General features: G+C 40.4%; 1 protein-coding gene across 2 annotated transcripts in view; it reads right to left on the bottom strand.

Moving 5' to 3' along the window:
- TRIM44 (tripartite motif containing 44) overlaps positions 1 to 14,913 on the bottom strand; it is a 109,342-nt gene extending 94,429 nt beyond the window's left edge. For both annotated transcript variants that reach the window (XM_054585902.1, XM_054585900.1), the window contains exon 1: positions 14,081 to 14,913. In XM_054585902.1, the coding sequence (XP_054441877.1) occupies positions 14,081 to 14,752 (672 nt within the window). In that variant the 5' untranslated portion in view covers positions 14,753 to 14,913. The remainder of the gene's footprint in view (positions 1 to 14,080) is intronic.
- Positions 14,914 to 15,404: the final 491 nt, after the last annotated feature.

Genomic DNA, 15,404 nt, shown 5'->3' on the forward strand with positions numbered 1-15,404 from the left:
TTCAAATCCACTCATGTTAGGCAACCATCTTTCTATAATTGCTCAGATCCAAAATCATTTTTGTGCCTGAGAAAACTCATTACCTAAGTCCCAATCATGTGCCATATCCAACTACCCTTCACCACCTCCACCACTACCCAGTCCAAGCAGCAATACTCTTCCCACTCTTGCTACCCTACAGTCCTTTCTCTGCAAAGGAATCAGAGTGAAATTGTAAGGACATGTGTCACATCACTCATTCCTGTGCTTAAACAGTCTATGGCTACTGGAAATAAAATCCCAAATCCTTATCATGGCCTATTTAGTAATCTGATTTCCTCTATCCCTCCTCCAGCCATCTTTTTTTATCCCTCAGTCAGCTTGTCCCATCTCAGAGCCTCTACACTCAGTATTTCCTCCCCTAGGACAACTATGCCCTCAGATCTTCCCATCATTGGCTCTAACTATACAGGTCACTTCCTCAAAAAAGTCCTTCTCAGACCCTTAAACAGCCTCCCTATCATTTCCCTGTCCGAGTCACTCTCTTTCTCCTTAACTTAGTTTGTTATTCATAGTGCATATCCTTATGCTTTTCTCATTTTTTTTAGAGAATTTTTATAAGAGTTTATTTGAGCCAAACTGATGACAATGGCCAGGATGCAAGATCTCAAATGCCTTCATAGTACTAATCCATCCTTATTTGAAATATTATTTATTGTTTTATTTGCTTATATTTATTTTGCTCATACAATATAAGCTCCATGAGACCAGGGACTTAGAACTGCTCATTGTTAAATATCCTACTGCCCAAAATACCTCATCTAATTGAATGAATAGATCAAAGTAAAAACAATTATGTCACCAACCTCAAACAATATATAAAAATATCTTAATAAAGAATCTACCTCAAAGAATTATAAAAAATTTAATGAGATAATAGGTAGAAAGTTTACAGTACAGAACTTGGCACATAATAAGTTCTCAATAAAGCTATCATGGTTATTGTTATTATTAACTGAATAAAAATATACTATGTGACTGACTACTAAGTATTAAGTACTGAGCTAGAGAAGTACTGAATGGCAAAAATTAATAAAACAATCTGTTACTAATCAAAATGCTCTATAAAATATCCAGGAAGAAAATTTCAGACAGAAGGAATAGTTTTAGAATATTCAGAAATATGTATCTATTAAATACCTTCATGTATGAAGGCCTTGACCAGCGTGGCTCAGTTGGTTGGGCATTTTCTACAAAGCAAGACAGTTTGATTCCTGGTCACGGCACATGCTGGGTTGCGGGATCAGTGCCCCATTGGAACATGTACGAGAGGCAACTGATTAATGCTTCTCTCCTTCTTTCTCCCTCCCTTCCCTTCTCTCTAAAAATAAATAAAATCTTTAAAAAATATATCTTCATACAGATAGTAAACATCAGGAGAGTGCATGTACAATTTAGAGAGGTTAAATGTAAGTGGGAATAATTGAGAAAAGAAGCAGAATGGGATGGTAGAAAGAACATGTACTTTGGGATCAGTCCTAGATTCATATCCTAGTCCTTTCACTTATTAGTTAAGTGACCATCCTCTGTGAATCTCAACCTCTTTCAGTATCACTTTCCTCATCTGTAAAACAAGAATCATAATAACACCGCTGATTGTGGGAGCTGTATTGAGATCATTTGAAAAAACATATGAAGAGCACCTGACCTAAAACCACTCAATTATTATTATTAGTCTTCTCATCTCTTTAAAGAACCTCAAAATTTAACAGCAGGCAAGAGTTTCCTGACTCTTATCTTAGTTTTATAATTGCAGTTGAAGGTTAGCATTTTCAATCTTCACACACATGAAGTCAGGGTCTATCACTCGACACAAGTTAGACCTTGCCAGGGTTCACACAGACCCAGTGCACAGAGAGGAGAACAGTAGGGATGCCATAACATTTCTCCCATGATTGCCTACTGCAAAGAAAAGCGAGGCAATTTTCTAACCAGAAAGTAAAGGGAATATTACCCCTACCACCCCTGTGCTTCTATAAAAATTTCCAACAGTTCAGAATGTAAAATAGAATCTAAAGAAGACAACCAGCAATATTTGTGAACCTAAAATTAGGCCTATCAGCTGTGTTTTGGTTAGCTAGTGCATAAGGCACCAGCAGGACACTAAAATATACAAGAGCCTCTTTTCTGAAGACAAGCTTTTCACCAGCCTATCTACCCACCAGAGTAGAGAAGGCAGAAGGAGCAGAAGGAGAGGGGGCTGAACAGTTTTCACCCCAAAAAACTTGGTATCCAGAACTTCTACTGCTGCCAGACTATAAGTGTTCTGGCATTGAACTCAGAATAGAACCTCAGATGGCTCTACAACAGTAATAAGAATAAGAGCAACCAATTGCTGAGGGCTTATTATACTCCAAGCATTGTGCTCTTTACGTGTATGATCTTGTTTGTTCCCTACTATAACCTAACAAGGAGAAACAATTATTAAACCCATGTTACAGATGAGGAAACCAAAACTCAAAGCAGCTGAATAAATTATCGAACATGACACAGCTAGTAAGCAGCAGAGCCAGGACTCAAACCCACAGGCTGCAAAGCAGCCAATTAAAGCAAAACTGCTTGGTCATTCATATTCATTCTCCCATTTTTCCTTAGTACCAGACCCCAGATTTTAACTAGGTACACTGGGGCCTGGAGAAAAAACTGCTTTCCAGCTCCCCTTGCAGTTAGATAAGGCCATGGTACTTAATTCTGGCCAATGAAACAAACAGCAATGTGTGCAACTTCTGGAGGGTTCTCTTAAAGTGGAGAAGTGTGTCCTCCTTAATTTCCTATGCCAGCTATCCTGAACTCGAATGTGCTGGCTGGACCTCCAGCAGCCATCTTGGTCCATGACAAGGATCACACCCTAAGGATGGCAGAGTAGAGCTGGAAAGAGCCTAGATTCTTGATAACCTCACGGTTTCTCCATACCAGCCTTAGACCACCTAAGCTAAAACTTCTTTTACGCATGAGAGAAATAAACATCTACTTTGTTTGAGGTGCTGTTATTTTGAGGTTTTTCTAAATTATTTCATTATTTTAGATGCAAGTGAGCTTAATGTAAACACTGATACACTAAATCACTATGCAATAATGTCACTTTCAGTTCTTTATTGATGCTCTGGAACTAGATGAGATTACACTTCACATCACAAATATACCAAATATTTCATGTGTATCTACTATCCAGCAGACCCCGTGCTAGGTACTGGAAACACAAAGATGAATAACATATAGCCCTAACCCTAGAAGAGTTTATAACCCATGCAGGACATGGACATGGAAAGAAATAACATTGATAGTACATTGTATTTAGTGCTACAATAAATGTACGCAAGCTGTTGTTAGGGGAACACAGAGGAAGGTTTCCTAACCAACTGTATCTACCTAGTAAAACCCTATCCATCTTTGAAGACCCACCTCTAACACCATCACCTCCAAGAAATCTTTCCTGATTCCATGTCTCCAGCAGAAACTAATTTCTCTTTCCTCTGAGCCCCCATTACTTACTATTTGCACCTCTCCTATCTTTCCTGTTAAACTGTAAGCTTCCTGATGTCAGGAACCACTTGTTATTCTTCTGACTAGGTCACACAGCTCACTATGAGTACTCAAAGATTATTCGGATAATAAAATTAACTTAAAAAATACCAGTGTTTGACAGTAAGGTTAACTATAGGCTATAGTATCAATATACTACAATGAATGTTTTTCTCTAATATTCTATCTATAAGAATATATATTCTAAAATATAAGTTGAAAGCAGAATATATATTCTAATATAAGTTTAAAGCAGACTACTCTGCCACCTGATTAAAAAAAACACTAGCTAAACACATCTGAAGTGAGTTTTATAATTAAATGTTCAACAAGAATAATTAGCACATTATAATGTACCTCAGAGTCATTGCCCATATGCTTAATTGCCATAACTTATGGATTGAGCCTTTAGTATATTTGGAGAATTTTGTTTGGTTGGTTTTATTTATTTTCATTGCTTTTAGAGAGAGAGAAAGGGAGGGCGAGAAAGAGAGACAGAGAAATCGATTTGAGAGAGAAACACTGATTGGTTGCCTTCTCATATGTGCCCTGACCGGGGATCAAACCCACAACCTGAGTATGTGCCCTGACCGGGAATTGAACCCATGATCTTTTGGTCTACAGGATGACACTTCAACCAACTGAGCCACACTGGCCAGGGCTGGTTTTATTTATTTATTTTATTCTCAATTAATTTTTGACATCTGAAAAAGGCATCAATATTAATTTTTCCCCTGATATCATGTTGACTTGATCCCTATCATAATGATACACCCCAAAACAAAAATGCACATGCAAAGGATTTTAATCTCCCAGGGCCAGAGTTCTGTGTTTCTCACCCCATTCTCACCTCCACCCCACATATCAAAACTTAAGTTTTTGTTCTACCCATTCTTTGTCTGTATCTGTCCCCTCTTCTAAAAGGTCCACAAGCATCCTTCCTGCCACATAACAAGTTTAGCCCCTGGCTCTGGATATTAAAACAACCAACAGGAATGGGAGGATGAAACTGACCTGGTCACCCCAGACTAAACTAACTTCAAGCAGAAGGCACACTGTGCACTGATGCAGCTCAGCCTCTGACTTCTCAGTCTTGAGTCAGATGCAAGGGAAGAGAAAAGATGAATATACCAATGAACAGGCAGGGCAACTTCCATGTCATGAGCTGTGGTCAAGAAAAGTTGGTGCCACAGACATACACTCCTTTATCTTCAAAGGAGGTAAGTGTCCTTCATCAGCAACCTTACCCTGAAGAGCAATTGTCTAATAGTATAAAATGCCTATTAACCCATTCTATTTTGATTGAAAGGTCAGGGAAGAGCAAAAGCACGCACAGGATTCTTGGGAGAAGAGAGACCAGAAAGCTTACATCTTTTCTCTTGAGTCAGCTGTTAAGACACTTAGCTAAGCTCTGTTACGTTTGAACTGTATGACCCTACCCCAGCTATTTGATCCCTATATGCCTCAGTTTCCTTCTTTTGTAAAAGAGATAATAAAATGTACCTGGAGTGTTATGACAAGGGTCAAATGAGTTAATATAAGTACAAAGTACTTAGAACAGTGCCTGGCACATAGCATTATATGAGTGCTAGGTATTAATATGACTAATCATTTTTTAAGAATCAGCTTACACTCAGAAGTTGACCTGTGAGTAAAGGAAGCGCAAGGGGACATTTTCCAGGCTAGTGCATGAGACATTACATGATCCTTGTTCATGAGACACTGCAGGAGAGGGTCATAGAAACTACCTGAGAACTTTCTGTTCTCTACCTTGAAGATCCTGTCTTCCATATATGATCAGTAATGTCATCGTGATAATATTTACCCTTAACCCTGTGACTTTCTTCCCCAAACCCAATAACTCCAATCTAATCTTGAGATGAATATGAGGCAGATCCCTAAAGGACATTTACAAAATATACTTGACCATCCCCAGAGATTTTGATTTGATTTCATTTGCTGGGGTGGGGTCAACCACAGGTCTTTTCTAAAGAATCCCCCAACCCCACAAGGAATTTAGAAATGTGGCACCAAGGTAAGAAACACAGTTTACTCTGTAGACCTCAATTCTTACTCCTTTCACTCTACTCTACTCCATGGCCTTTCTTCTATCCCTCAACACTCCAAGTTCACCTTTACCTTAAAGCCTTTGCAGTCACCATTCTTTTGGCCTTAACCACTATTCCCCCAGACTTTTTTTTAATTCTTAGGTTGTCAAGTGTAATTTTCATAACGAAGACTGTGGGAAGAGTCCATGCCCTTAACAGGACACAGTTAGATGGCTTTTCCCCTCCACTTAACCCTGCAAAAGCCCTCTAGGCTCCCATTAATGAAGCTCCATCACCGTGGATGCTGATCCCCTGAAAAATTGAGCTGTTGTAAAAGGGATCCCTGTAAGCTCATATTCTCTCCACAGGGTCGTATTTTCACCTGTGCTAACGGCACATTACAATTGCTAGAACTATGCAATTCCTCTTACCTCAAGAGCCATCTAATCCCTTTATGAACAGTTGTATGAATCAAACCAATTGTCTCTGCTAAAAATTGCTGGTCTTTGCACAAACAGCACTGAATAGTAATACAACAGGAAGGTCTCTAGCTCTTTGCGAGATCTCATAGTTCACATCTCTGCCCAAATGTCAGATACTCAGAAATAACTTCCATGACTACGTCATCAAAAAGTAACCCTCTCCTACCACACCACTTACTCTTGCATTACTATGACTCACTTTTTTCATCGTACATACTACCATCCAAAATATCTCTACTTATCTTTGTTCCCAGCTACAAGATAAACTGCATGAAAGCTAGTGTCCAGTGTGTCCTCTTCACTGCATACTTCTAAGACTTACTACATTTTGAAGGACTGAGATGAGGAACCCCAAAACTGCAGGCCTCACATAAACTTTCCATAAAACCATTTCAGGCGGCAGCAACTGATACCAAGCCATTCCCATTACCTTAGTCTTACAGCTTTTGTCTATTATACAAGCAAATAGGACACTAAGTGAACCACTGTGTAGTCAGTGCTTCCAAGTTTTATTAGAAGGTACTCCAAATCCTTTAGGACAAGAATAAAAAAAGTTACTCGCCAGAGTTACAGCAGACCCTCAACCTTCTGCCTTCCTACTAGAGCTACTAGCAGCATACTAGTAGAGTATGCTACTGCTTCTTATGAGCTGGCTAAAGAGCCAGAGCCATTGACCTTTATGGGATACAGCAGTAGCATACCTCCACCTCCAGCCCCTCTACAGTTACAGCTGTTTTGAGCATATGCTTATATCCTTCAAAACACCCTGCTACTAGTGCCCCCTAACCAGCTGCCCCCTGTCGTTGTTCTCAGCATCACTTAAGGAAACATTCTTCTCCCCAAATACCAATCTTAAAGGCATGATCTCAAGAGCATGGCATGTGGCCTCAAAACCTTTGGGTCTGTCCTTGACAAGGCCATGTTAAGAACTCCACAGGTTCAGTGCTGGTCTGGCTGAACTCTACCAACCCTACTCCCTTTCCCTTTTGATAAGACTCCCCCTTTTCTTCAGGTGATCAGAGAGTGAACTAGATAAGGGTTTTTAAATCGCAGGACGTAACCCATTAGTGTGCAATGATAGCAATTTAGCGGGAAAATCCAGAAATTATTTTTGAACAGAAGAGAATAGAAACAGAACATATCATATACATTAAGGTAAACAATGTTCCATTTGAATTGTGTGTGTGTGTGTGTGTGTGCACGCGCGTGCATACAAACAAGGTCGCAATGTAAAATATATTTCTCCTACTATAAGTTATGTTCAAAATATTTTTTAAACTACTGGTCTACAGTTGTGAGTATACTTAGTAGCACTTTTACTCTTAACAAAAATGATTCATTAAATGGAAATATGAATGCCAATTCCCTTGACAACATAAGAATTTTTTCCCATTTTATTGAATTTACTGGGGTGACATTGGTTAACAAAATTATGCAGGTACAGGTGCACAATTCTACAACACATCATCTCTATACCCTAGGAAGAGTTCCCCACTCCGAGTCAAGTCTCCCTCCATCACCATTTATCCCCCTATAATCTCCTCCACCTCCTCCCACTCCCTTCTCTCCCCAGCAATCACCATACTATTGCCCGTGTCCATGAGTCTCTTTTTTTTTTTTTTGCTCAATTCCTCCATATACTCCAGCCCCTCATAAGAACTTTCATATGAATAAATGTTTACACGTGATCAAGCTCCTTTGTCAGACCTAATGATCCATTTTCCAGGCCAGAAATTATGGTCACAGTAAAGGAAACCTGCCCATGAGATGAAATGTTATGACACAGATGAGAGGTCATAATTTGGGTTGTGTAACTATAGTTCTATGAAAAAGCTGGAGAACAGGCTCAATTCAAAATACTTTGGAGACGAAGTCCTATGGGGCCAAACTGGAAAGGTCACTGGTTTGATTCCTGGTCAGGGCACATGCCTGGGTGGCAGTTTTGGTCCCAGGTCGGGGCATGTACGAGAGGTGGCCAATTGATGTTTCTCTTTCACATCAATGTTTCTCTCCCTCTCTCTCCCTCCCTTGCCCTCTCTTTGAATGAATGAATGGATGAATGATGTTTAAGTCACTTCGGTGACTAAGTGTTAACGTTGTCTCTTCAAGGTATTCACCTTAGTTCTTTTGGCCTAGCCTTCAGGATGCCTCTGCCCTAGTGGCCCCTTGCTGTACAGTCACTCAGTCTTCTGCCCATTCTGGCCTACTCTGAAATTTGCTTTAGGTATGAGCAGCCCTTGGCACCAATTTGGCCTTCTACCACCAATGCTGGCCACTCACAGCCTGGGGCACTGAGGCATCAAACATATTGTACAAACTCAACTCTACGTTTGCATGTTTAAATAGACTCCTCATGGTAATAATAAAAACAATAGCTAACATTTATTGAACACTTACAATGTCTTAAGCATCTTATCACAAACTAAGTCATTTACTCTCACAAAATCCAATTTTATTTATTAACATTACACCCATTTTAGAGATATGGAAAAAAGTCCAAACTGTTGCATAACTTGCCCAAGGTCAAAAAGCAAGTGGCAGAGCTAGGATACTTCCTACCTCACTCTAACCCTACATTATGTTTTATTTTTTTCTTTGTAATACTTATTACATGGTTATTTGCTTATTTGTTCTTCTTTATTGCCTTATAATATAAGCTCCAGTAAATTAGGGACTTCTCCCATTTTGCTCACTGCTGTATCTCCAACGCTTAGAAAGTACCAGCCCTTGGTGGATGCACAGTAAATACTCACTGAATGAATGAATGAATGGATGAATGAATGCAGTATACCAAACATCACCTGCCCTCATCATCATGCCAAGACACTTTTAACATCCCAAGAGATTTACTCTCTTGCCAATAAGCAAATGCACATTGCCCTCGAAACATTTGAAACCAGAGGTGAACTGAAACTAATTAAAGCTGCAACCAAGCTCTGGCTAACCTCAAATCATTACTGGGTCAAAAACTTCAGCCTCTCATCCTAGCTACCTAACAGAGCAAATGGCATGCCCTTTCTGAGGAAGAAAAATATTACTCTAGTGTCTACAATTCTTTTAAACAAATATCTAGTAGGATGAAAGAATATGCGATAAGAAAAAACATGAAAATGTGACATATAATCAAGAATCATATCCCAAAAGATTCAGAAAAACATATCTTCAAAAAGTAAAAAATAGGCATTCAAAAGTTGAAAACATAGTATCATAAAGTTATGAATTTAATGAATGACACACAATGGAGTATTTACAGCTACAAAATAAAATTTTAAACAAATAGGTCTATTGAGTTATTTCCAAGACATCCTGCTAATAATTTAAGAAGACAACTCACAAAAGAGAATTTACGTTGCCCAAAAACCCATAATCCCAGTTACACCATGAGAAAAACATCAGACAAATCCAAACTGAGAGACATTCTACAATGCACCTGACTGGCACTTTTCAAAACTATCAAAGTCATCAAAAATTAGAAAATGTAACGTGCCATAGGATCCTGGTACAGATGTCATCAGCAGAAAAATTGGTGAAATTCTAATAAAGTCTATAGTTTAGTTAGTAATACTGCTCCAACGTTAAGATAAGCAGAGTACAGAAAGCAGCTTTAGAACTCTGCATACTTACTGATGGAAAGAAACTGGCCTGTGCATTTATTTGATTAGGGTCAGAAATGAGGAGGCAGGACAGGAGAAGGCAATAGAAAGCAAAGCCTATGGCATGCTCAGAGTGGGACATTTAAAGGAGACCCTTTCCACACAGACTTGGGATCTTCCCACCCCTGCCAGAGAGCAAAATCCCAGAGGAAAAAGCAGACGAAACTTTCACTATCTTACTCTCAAAAGGGGACTATAGGGAATGTTGCCTTGGAGCAGAACAAAATGGATCGAAAAGGTTGGCTTGGGGTGGGATGAAAGAAATCAGAGGTTATAAACGGGAAGACAGCTCCTGAAATTTTGGTCTCAAGCAATTAATTTAGTTTAAGTAGATTCTAAACAAGTTGTGGTCAGGCCTTAGCAGAAGCAAAGGCAAATCCTCTTTCAAAGAATACATTTCCATGTCAAGACTTGGGAAATCCCCACAAGTAATTTTTTAAAGGCAATGAGAAGCTATGCAGTCAAACATAATGAACAAAAGGAAGTAAAGAAACATGAAAAATACTATCAAAAAACAATAGCAGAGAGAGATCCACAAAATTAGAAAAATTAGAAAATGTAACGTGCCACAGGATCCTGGGACAGATGTCATCAGCCTTCCTGTACTGGAAATACCAGAGACAGATCATAAGTGAATATGCTTACTTTTCATAAAGGAATACAGAGGATAGCTGCAGTATGAACAAAAGATATTAAGAGGATATGATTCACAAGTTAATACTAATACATTTGAAAATTTAGGCAAAATAAACAAACTTCTGGGAAAAATAACAAAAGTGACTTAAGGAAAATAGATAATTTGGACAGAGCTATACCCATTAAACTGAATCATAGCCAAAAACACTATACGAACCAAAATAAAATTCTCCTGCCCTCTTTCCTTCCCTCTCTCCCCCTCCTCCTCCCCTCTCTCTCTCTCTCTCTCTTCTCAAGTCCAGGAGGCTTTCATGGTCAGTTCTATCAATCATTCTAGGAAGAAATATTCCAATCTCATACAAACACTTCCAGAGCATTAAAATAGAAAGAAAAAGAAAATATGTGAGAAGCAAACAACTTAACTCACACCATGAAGTCAACATAACCTTGATGGTAAAATCTCAAGAGGACAGTACAAGGAAGGAAATTTATGAGCTAATTTCTCCCATTAATATAAATTAAAAACCTACATAAATTATTAATAAACCAAATTAAAAAAATATAAGGATACTTTATCATGACCAAGTTGGGTTTATCCTAGAAACACAAGGTTGCTTTAATTGTACAATATAATAATAATGACACAAAGAGATGGAAATAAGACCATATATGCCTGTATTTGCTGAAAGAAGCACTTGAAGGACAAGCAAAAAAAAAAAAAAATGGTGAAAGGGGCAAAGGTGAAAGGCTTTTGAGACATGTGAACATATTACTGATTTTTAAATTTAATTTAAAAAGTAAATCAATTAATGTAATTAATCACATTAACATAGAGTAAAATCACACAAACACCCCGATAAAGAAAAAGCAGTGGGTAAAATTTAGTATCCATTCAATATTAATAAAAACTCTTCGATAAACTAGATCTAGAAGGGAACTTTCTTAATCAGATAAAATATATCTATAATAAAAACCAAACAATCACATTATTTGTTAAATGTTGTAAATAATCCCTCAATTAGGAACAAGGCCAGAATACCCACTATTGCTTCTATTAAACATTATAGTTGAGGTCCTGTCCAAGGCAGTAAGGCAATAAAAAGAAAAGTTATAAGAATTGAAAATAAAAAAAATTTTTCCCTCTTTATGGGATAATATGGTAATGTATGTAGAATGAACCTACAGATTATTTGAATATGTAAGGAAATTTAGAATATATAAAAGTTAATCATATTCCTAAATATACAATTAGAAAAAAAAAATTAAAAACTTTTACAATACTATAAAATTTAAGTATCCAGGAATAAATTTCACAATGTTGTACAAGACCTTTCAAAAAAAATATAAAACTTTATTGTAAGGCAATAAAAAGACCTAAATAAAATGGATCAGAAAAGTTCATGCTGAGATGATATTATTTCTTCATACGTTGGCTTATAAATTTAATACCATGCAGAAAATGTCCTGCAGGTTTATATTATGTAACTTAATAGTAAGAAATGTAAATGGCCAAGACTGGTTGAGACACTCTCCTAGAAGAGCAAAGTGGAGGAACTTGCTCTACCACATTAAGACATGTTACAAAGCTATGGAAACTGAGAAAAACATGTTGTTCACACAGGGACATACTAATAGATCAATAGGACAGAATAAAAAAGCCAAGAAACACATTCATTCATGGATGGACACTTGATAAATGGCAGGTGGCAACTGGCTATCTGTATGGGGAGGAAAATGAAATTGAGCTCCTACCTCCATTACACAAAAATCAATACTAAGTTGAATAAGACACAAAAAGCATTAACAATAAAGGAAATTCTTGATAAATTCTATGTTAAAATGAAAAACTTCATTCAAGGCACAAATTTTTTAAGAAAGAAAATAGAGTAGAAGATACTTGCAACCCATATAAACAGCAAAGGAGTCAGAAATAAATGTTTAATATGTCCTATAAATTAATGAGAAAAAGATAGACAGCCCAATAGAAAAGTGAGCAAAAGACCTAAATGGGCACTTCAAAAGAAGAAATACAAGATACTCAAGGTTGTCAGTAACCAGAGGAATGTAAATTTAAACAACAAGAAGATATTATTCACAAGATTGACAAAAATTAAAAATTCTGTAATAGCAAGTCTTGGTGAAGATACAGAACAAGATCTCTCAAATGCTCTTCACTGGCAATGTAAATTGGTACAACCTCTTTGGAAAACAGTTGGCAGCATCTGATAATATTAAAGATATTCATAGTCTATGACCCCAAAGTTGCACTCTTAGATTTACATTCCATTTAAATGTATGTAGAATTGCACCGGGAGACATGAACAACAATGTTTATACCAACATTTTTAAAATAATGGCCGGAAACTCCAGAATCTGTGAATCAAATGTTCACTACTGACAGACTAGGCATATTCATAAAATGAAATTCTATACAACAATACAAATGAACAAACCACAGCCACCCACCAGATAAATCTCACAAATACAATGTTGAAAAAAATGAAGCAAAACCCCTAAGAATGCATGATAACAGTATGATACCAATTGTGCCAAGTTCAAATAAGTTTAGGAATGCATCCATATGTGGTAAAAGTATAAAAGTAAGCAGGGAAATTATCACTGCAAAAGTCAGGATAGTTGTTACTTAAGGGGAAGGGAGACGGTTATACCTGGAAAAGGGCATGGGGCTTTAATACTGCTATTGTTCTCTTTCTTAATCTGACTGGAGCTTACACAGAATGTGCTTGATAATTACTTGTTAGCCTATGCATATATTTTTATACACTGCGTATTTTACAATAAAGGGAAAACCTTAATACAGGGATTTTCATTATCAAAGTATTTGTTATGTCAGTGCCAGCAACTGCAAGGTTATGTATGGAATCAAAAGGTGCCATAAGATGACAACATGCACAAAGCACCTCATCCCTGAATGAACTGATCTCTCCACTCAACCGTTCCCCCCTGGTTAATGCCAGCAGCTCTCTCACTGACTGTATACATCCACAATTTAAATAAAAGGCAAGTCATTTGCAAATTCATTCATTCAACCAATATTTATTAATGTCTATCGCGTATTTTCCAACACTGTTCTAGGGGACCAGCAAGCCCCTCTTACAAAACATGGTGGACTGGACCCCCACTCCCATCCCAATTTTGTCTCCACCCTCTCCCCCCCGCTTCCAGACAAGTTATCAACAAACACGAAGACTATAAAAGGCAATCAGGGCACACATGACATTATCAAAACCCAAACCTTGGAGAATCCTTACCGGCTCGGATTCGTTTGGCAGAACCATGGTTTCCCCTGTTTTCAAGCAGGCAAAGAGGGTGCCTCATCGAGAGCCCGAAGTCAGGGCACTCGTCTCAACAATGGTGATGCCGTGGGAATCGGCTTAAGTGGGGTCAAAACTCCCAAGAAATGCTTTCCCTGGGATGCAGAGCCCAGAGGCTTGCAGCTCTCCAGCAACGGTATTCTAGATTTTCTGTACGCGTGTTTTCCTTGGGTCGGAGTTCAGAACTTTCATCCGACTCTCTGAGCAGGTCAACCAAAAAGGTGAACAAGCACTGCTCCCAACAAGCTGAATAGACAAGCTTGTTAGGGACATGATGAAAGGGAATGTGGCCACAACCACACCACCTGAGTCGAAACCCAGGCGTCCCGACCTCTAGGCCTAAGTTCTGAACACCCAATACTTACTCTTAGCTCCTCGAAGGCTTCGTCTAAGGTGGAGAGTTGGTGGCCCTGGTGAGCCCCAATGACTGGGCACAGGACACAGATGAGCTGCTTATCTTCCTGGCAATAGGTGCTCAGATCGAGCCCGTGGTCCGGACACTTCCTCTTGGCCACTCTCTCCGCTTCCATTTCTATTTCTGGGTCAAATTCACTTTCTGCCTCAGTTTCTCCCTCGGCCTCAGATTCTCCATCTTCATGGTTGTCTTCCTCCGCCTCGCTCTCTTGCTCATCCTCCATTTCTTCCTCACTGTCTTCTTCGCTCTCTTCATCGCTCTCCTCCTCACTCTCTTCCTCCGTCTCGCTCTCTTCGTCGGACTCACTGTGCTCCTCGGACTCGCTCTGCTCCCCCACCTCGCTCTCTACGTCTCTCTCATTCCCCGCCTCGGCCTCCACGCCTTCCTTTCCCTCGCCTTCCTCCTGGACTGGGCAGGTCCAGGCCTGGGCGGCGCCGTGGATGTACTCGGCCAGGTGGTGCCCGGGGAACTTCTGCCTATGCCCCTCTGCGTGGCGGCGGCAGTAGCAGAAGCCGCATTCTCGGCACACTTCCTCGGCCCCGGGAGCCTCGTCGGGCTCGCACTGGTCACACGTGCCGTCGTGCGGCAGCTCCTCCAAGGCCGCGCCCCCTCCGGAGGCCATGTGGGTGCGGGGACGAGGCCCAGGTCGTGGGGCCTCGGAGATCGCCACTGGCCTTCGCGGCCACCTCAAGTCCTCCTCCCCACCCGGTCCTGTCCCAGGGAATCGCCGCCCGCTTGGGACGTGTGGTGCCTTGGAGCGGGCCTGGGGCCGCGGCGCCGGTGCCGCCTGCTCCCGGCAGCCCCCGCCCAGCCCAGGAGCAGAGGGCCTTCCCGCCAGCTGAAAGCTCGGCGCCCGCTGCGCTTCCTCCCGCAGCCTGGCCACTTCCGGCGCGGCGGCCCCGCGCCCCCTTCGGCCCCCACGCCGCGCTGCCCGCCTTGGCCTCTAGCTACCCCGGCGAGATCGCGGCGCGCAGCCCCCGCGCCGCCCCGGTTCCACTTTCCCTTTCCCTGTCAGGCGGCCTCCTTTCACTTCCTGAGTCATTTAAAGTGGCAATGGCCCTTTTCTGCGACTCCCGCGGGGGCTCCGCATCCCCGGAAGGAGGGGAAGGATGGATAAGGCCTCCTTCTAACTCCGGCCCCGGGAATGGGGCCCCGCCTCCCCCAGTTCCTCCCTAGAGGTGTCAACCCGACTTGTCAGGACCAGTAGGCAGGTGTACGTGTGTATTTCAGGTTCCTTCCCATTTGTCGCTGACCCTCCCAGTCCCCGCTGCTGC

Source organism: Pteronotus mesoamericanus, unplaced genomic scaffold (genome assembly GCF_021234165.1).
Source record: "Pteronotus mesoamericanus isolate MK-2021 breed Mesoamerican mustached bat unplaced genomic scaffold, CSHL_Meso_final contig_90, whole genome shotgun sequence".
NCBI lineage: Eukaryota > Metazoa > Chordata > Mammalia > Chiroptera > Mormoopidae > Pteronotus > Pteronotus mesoamericanus.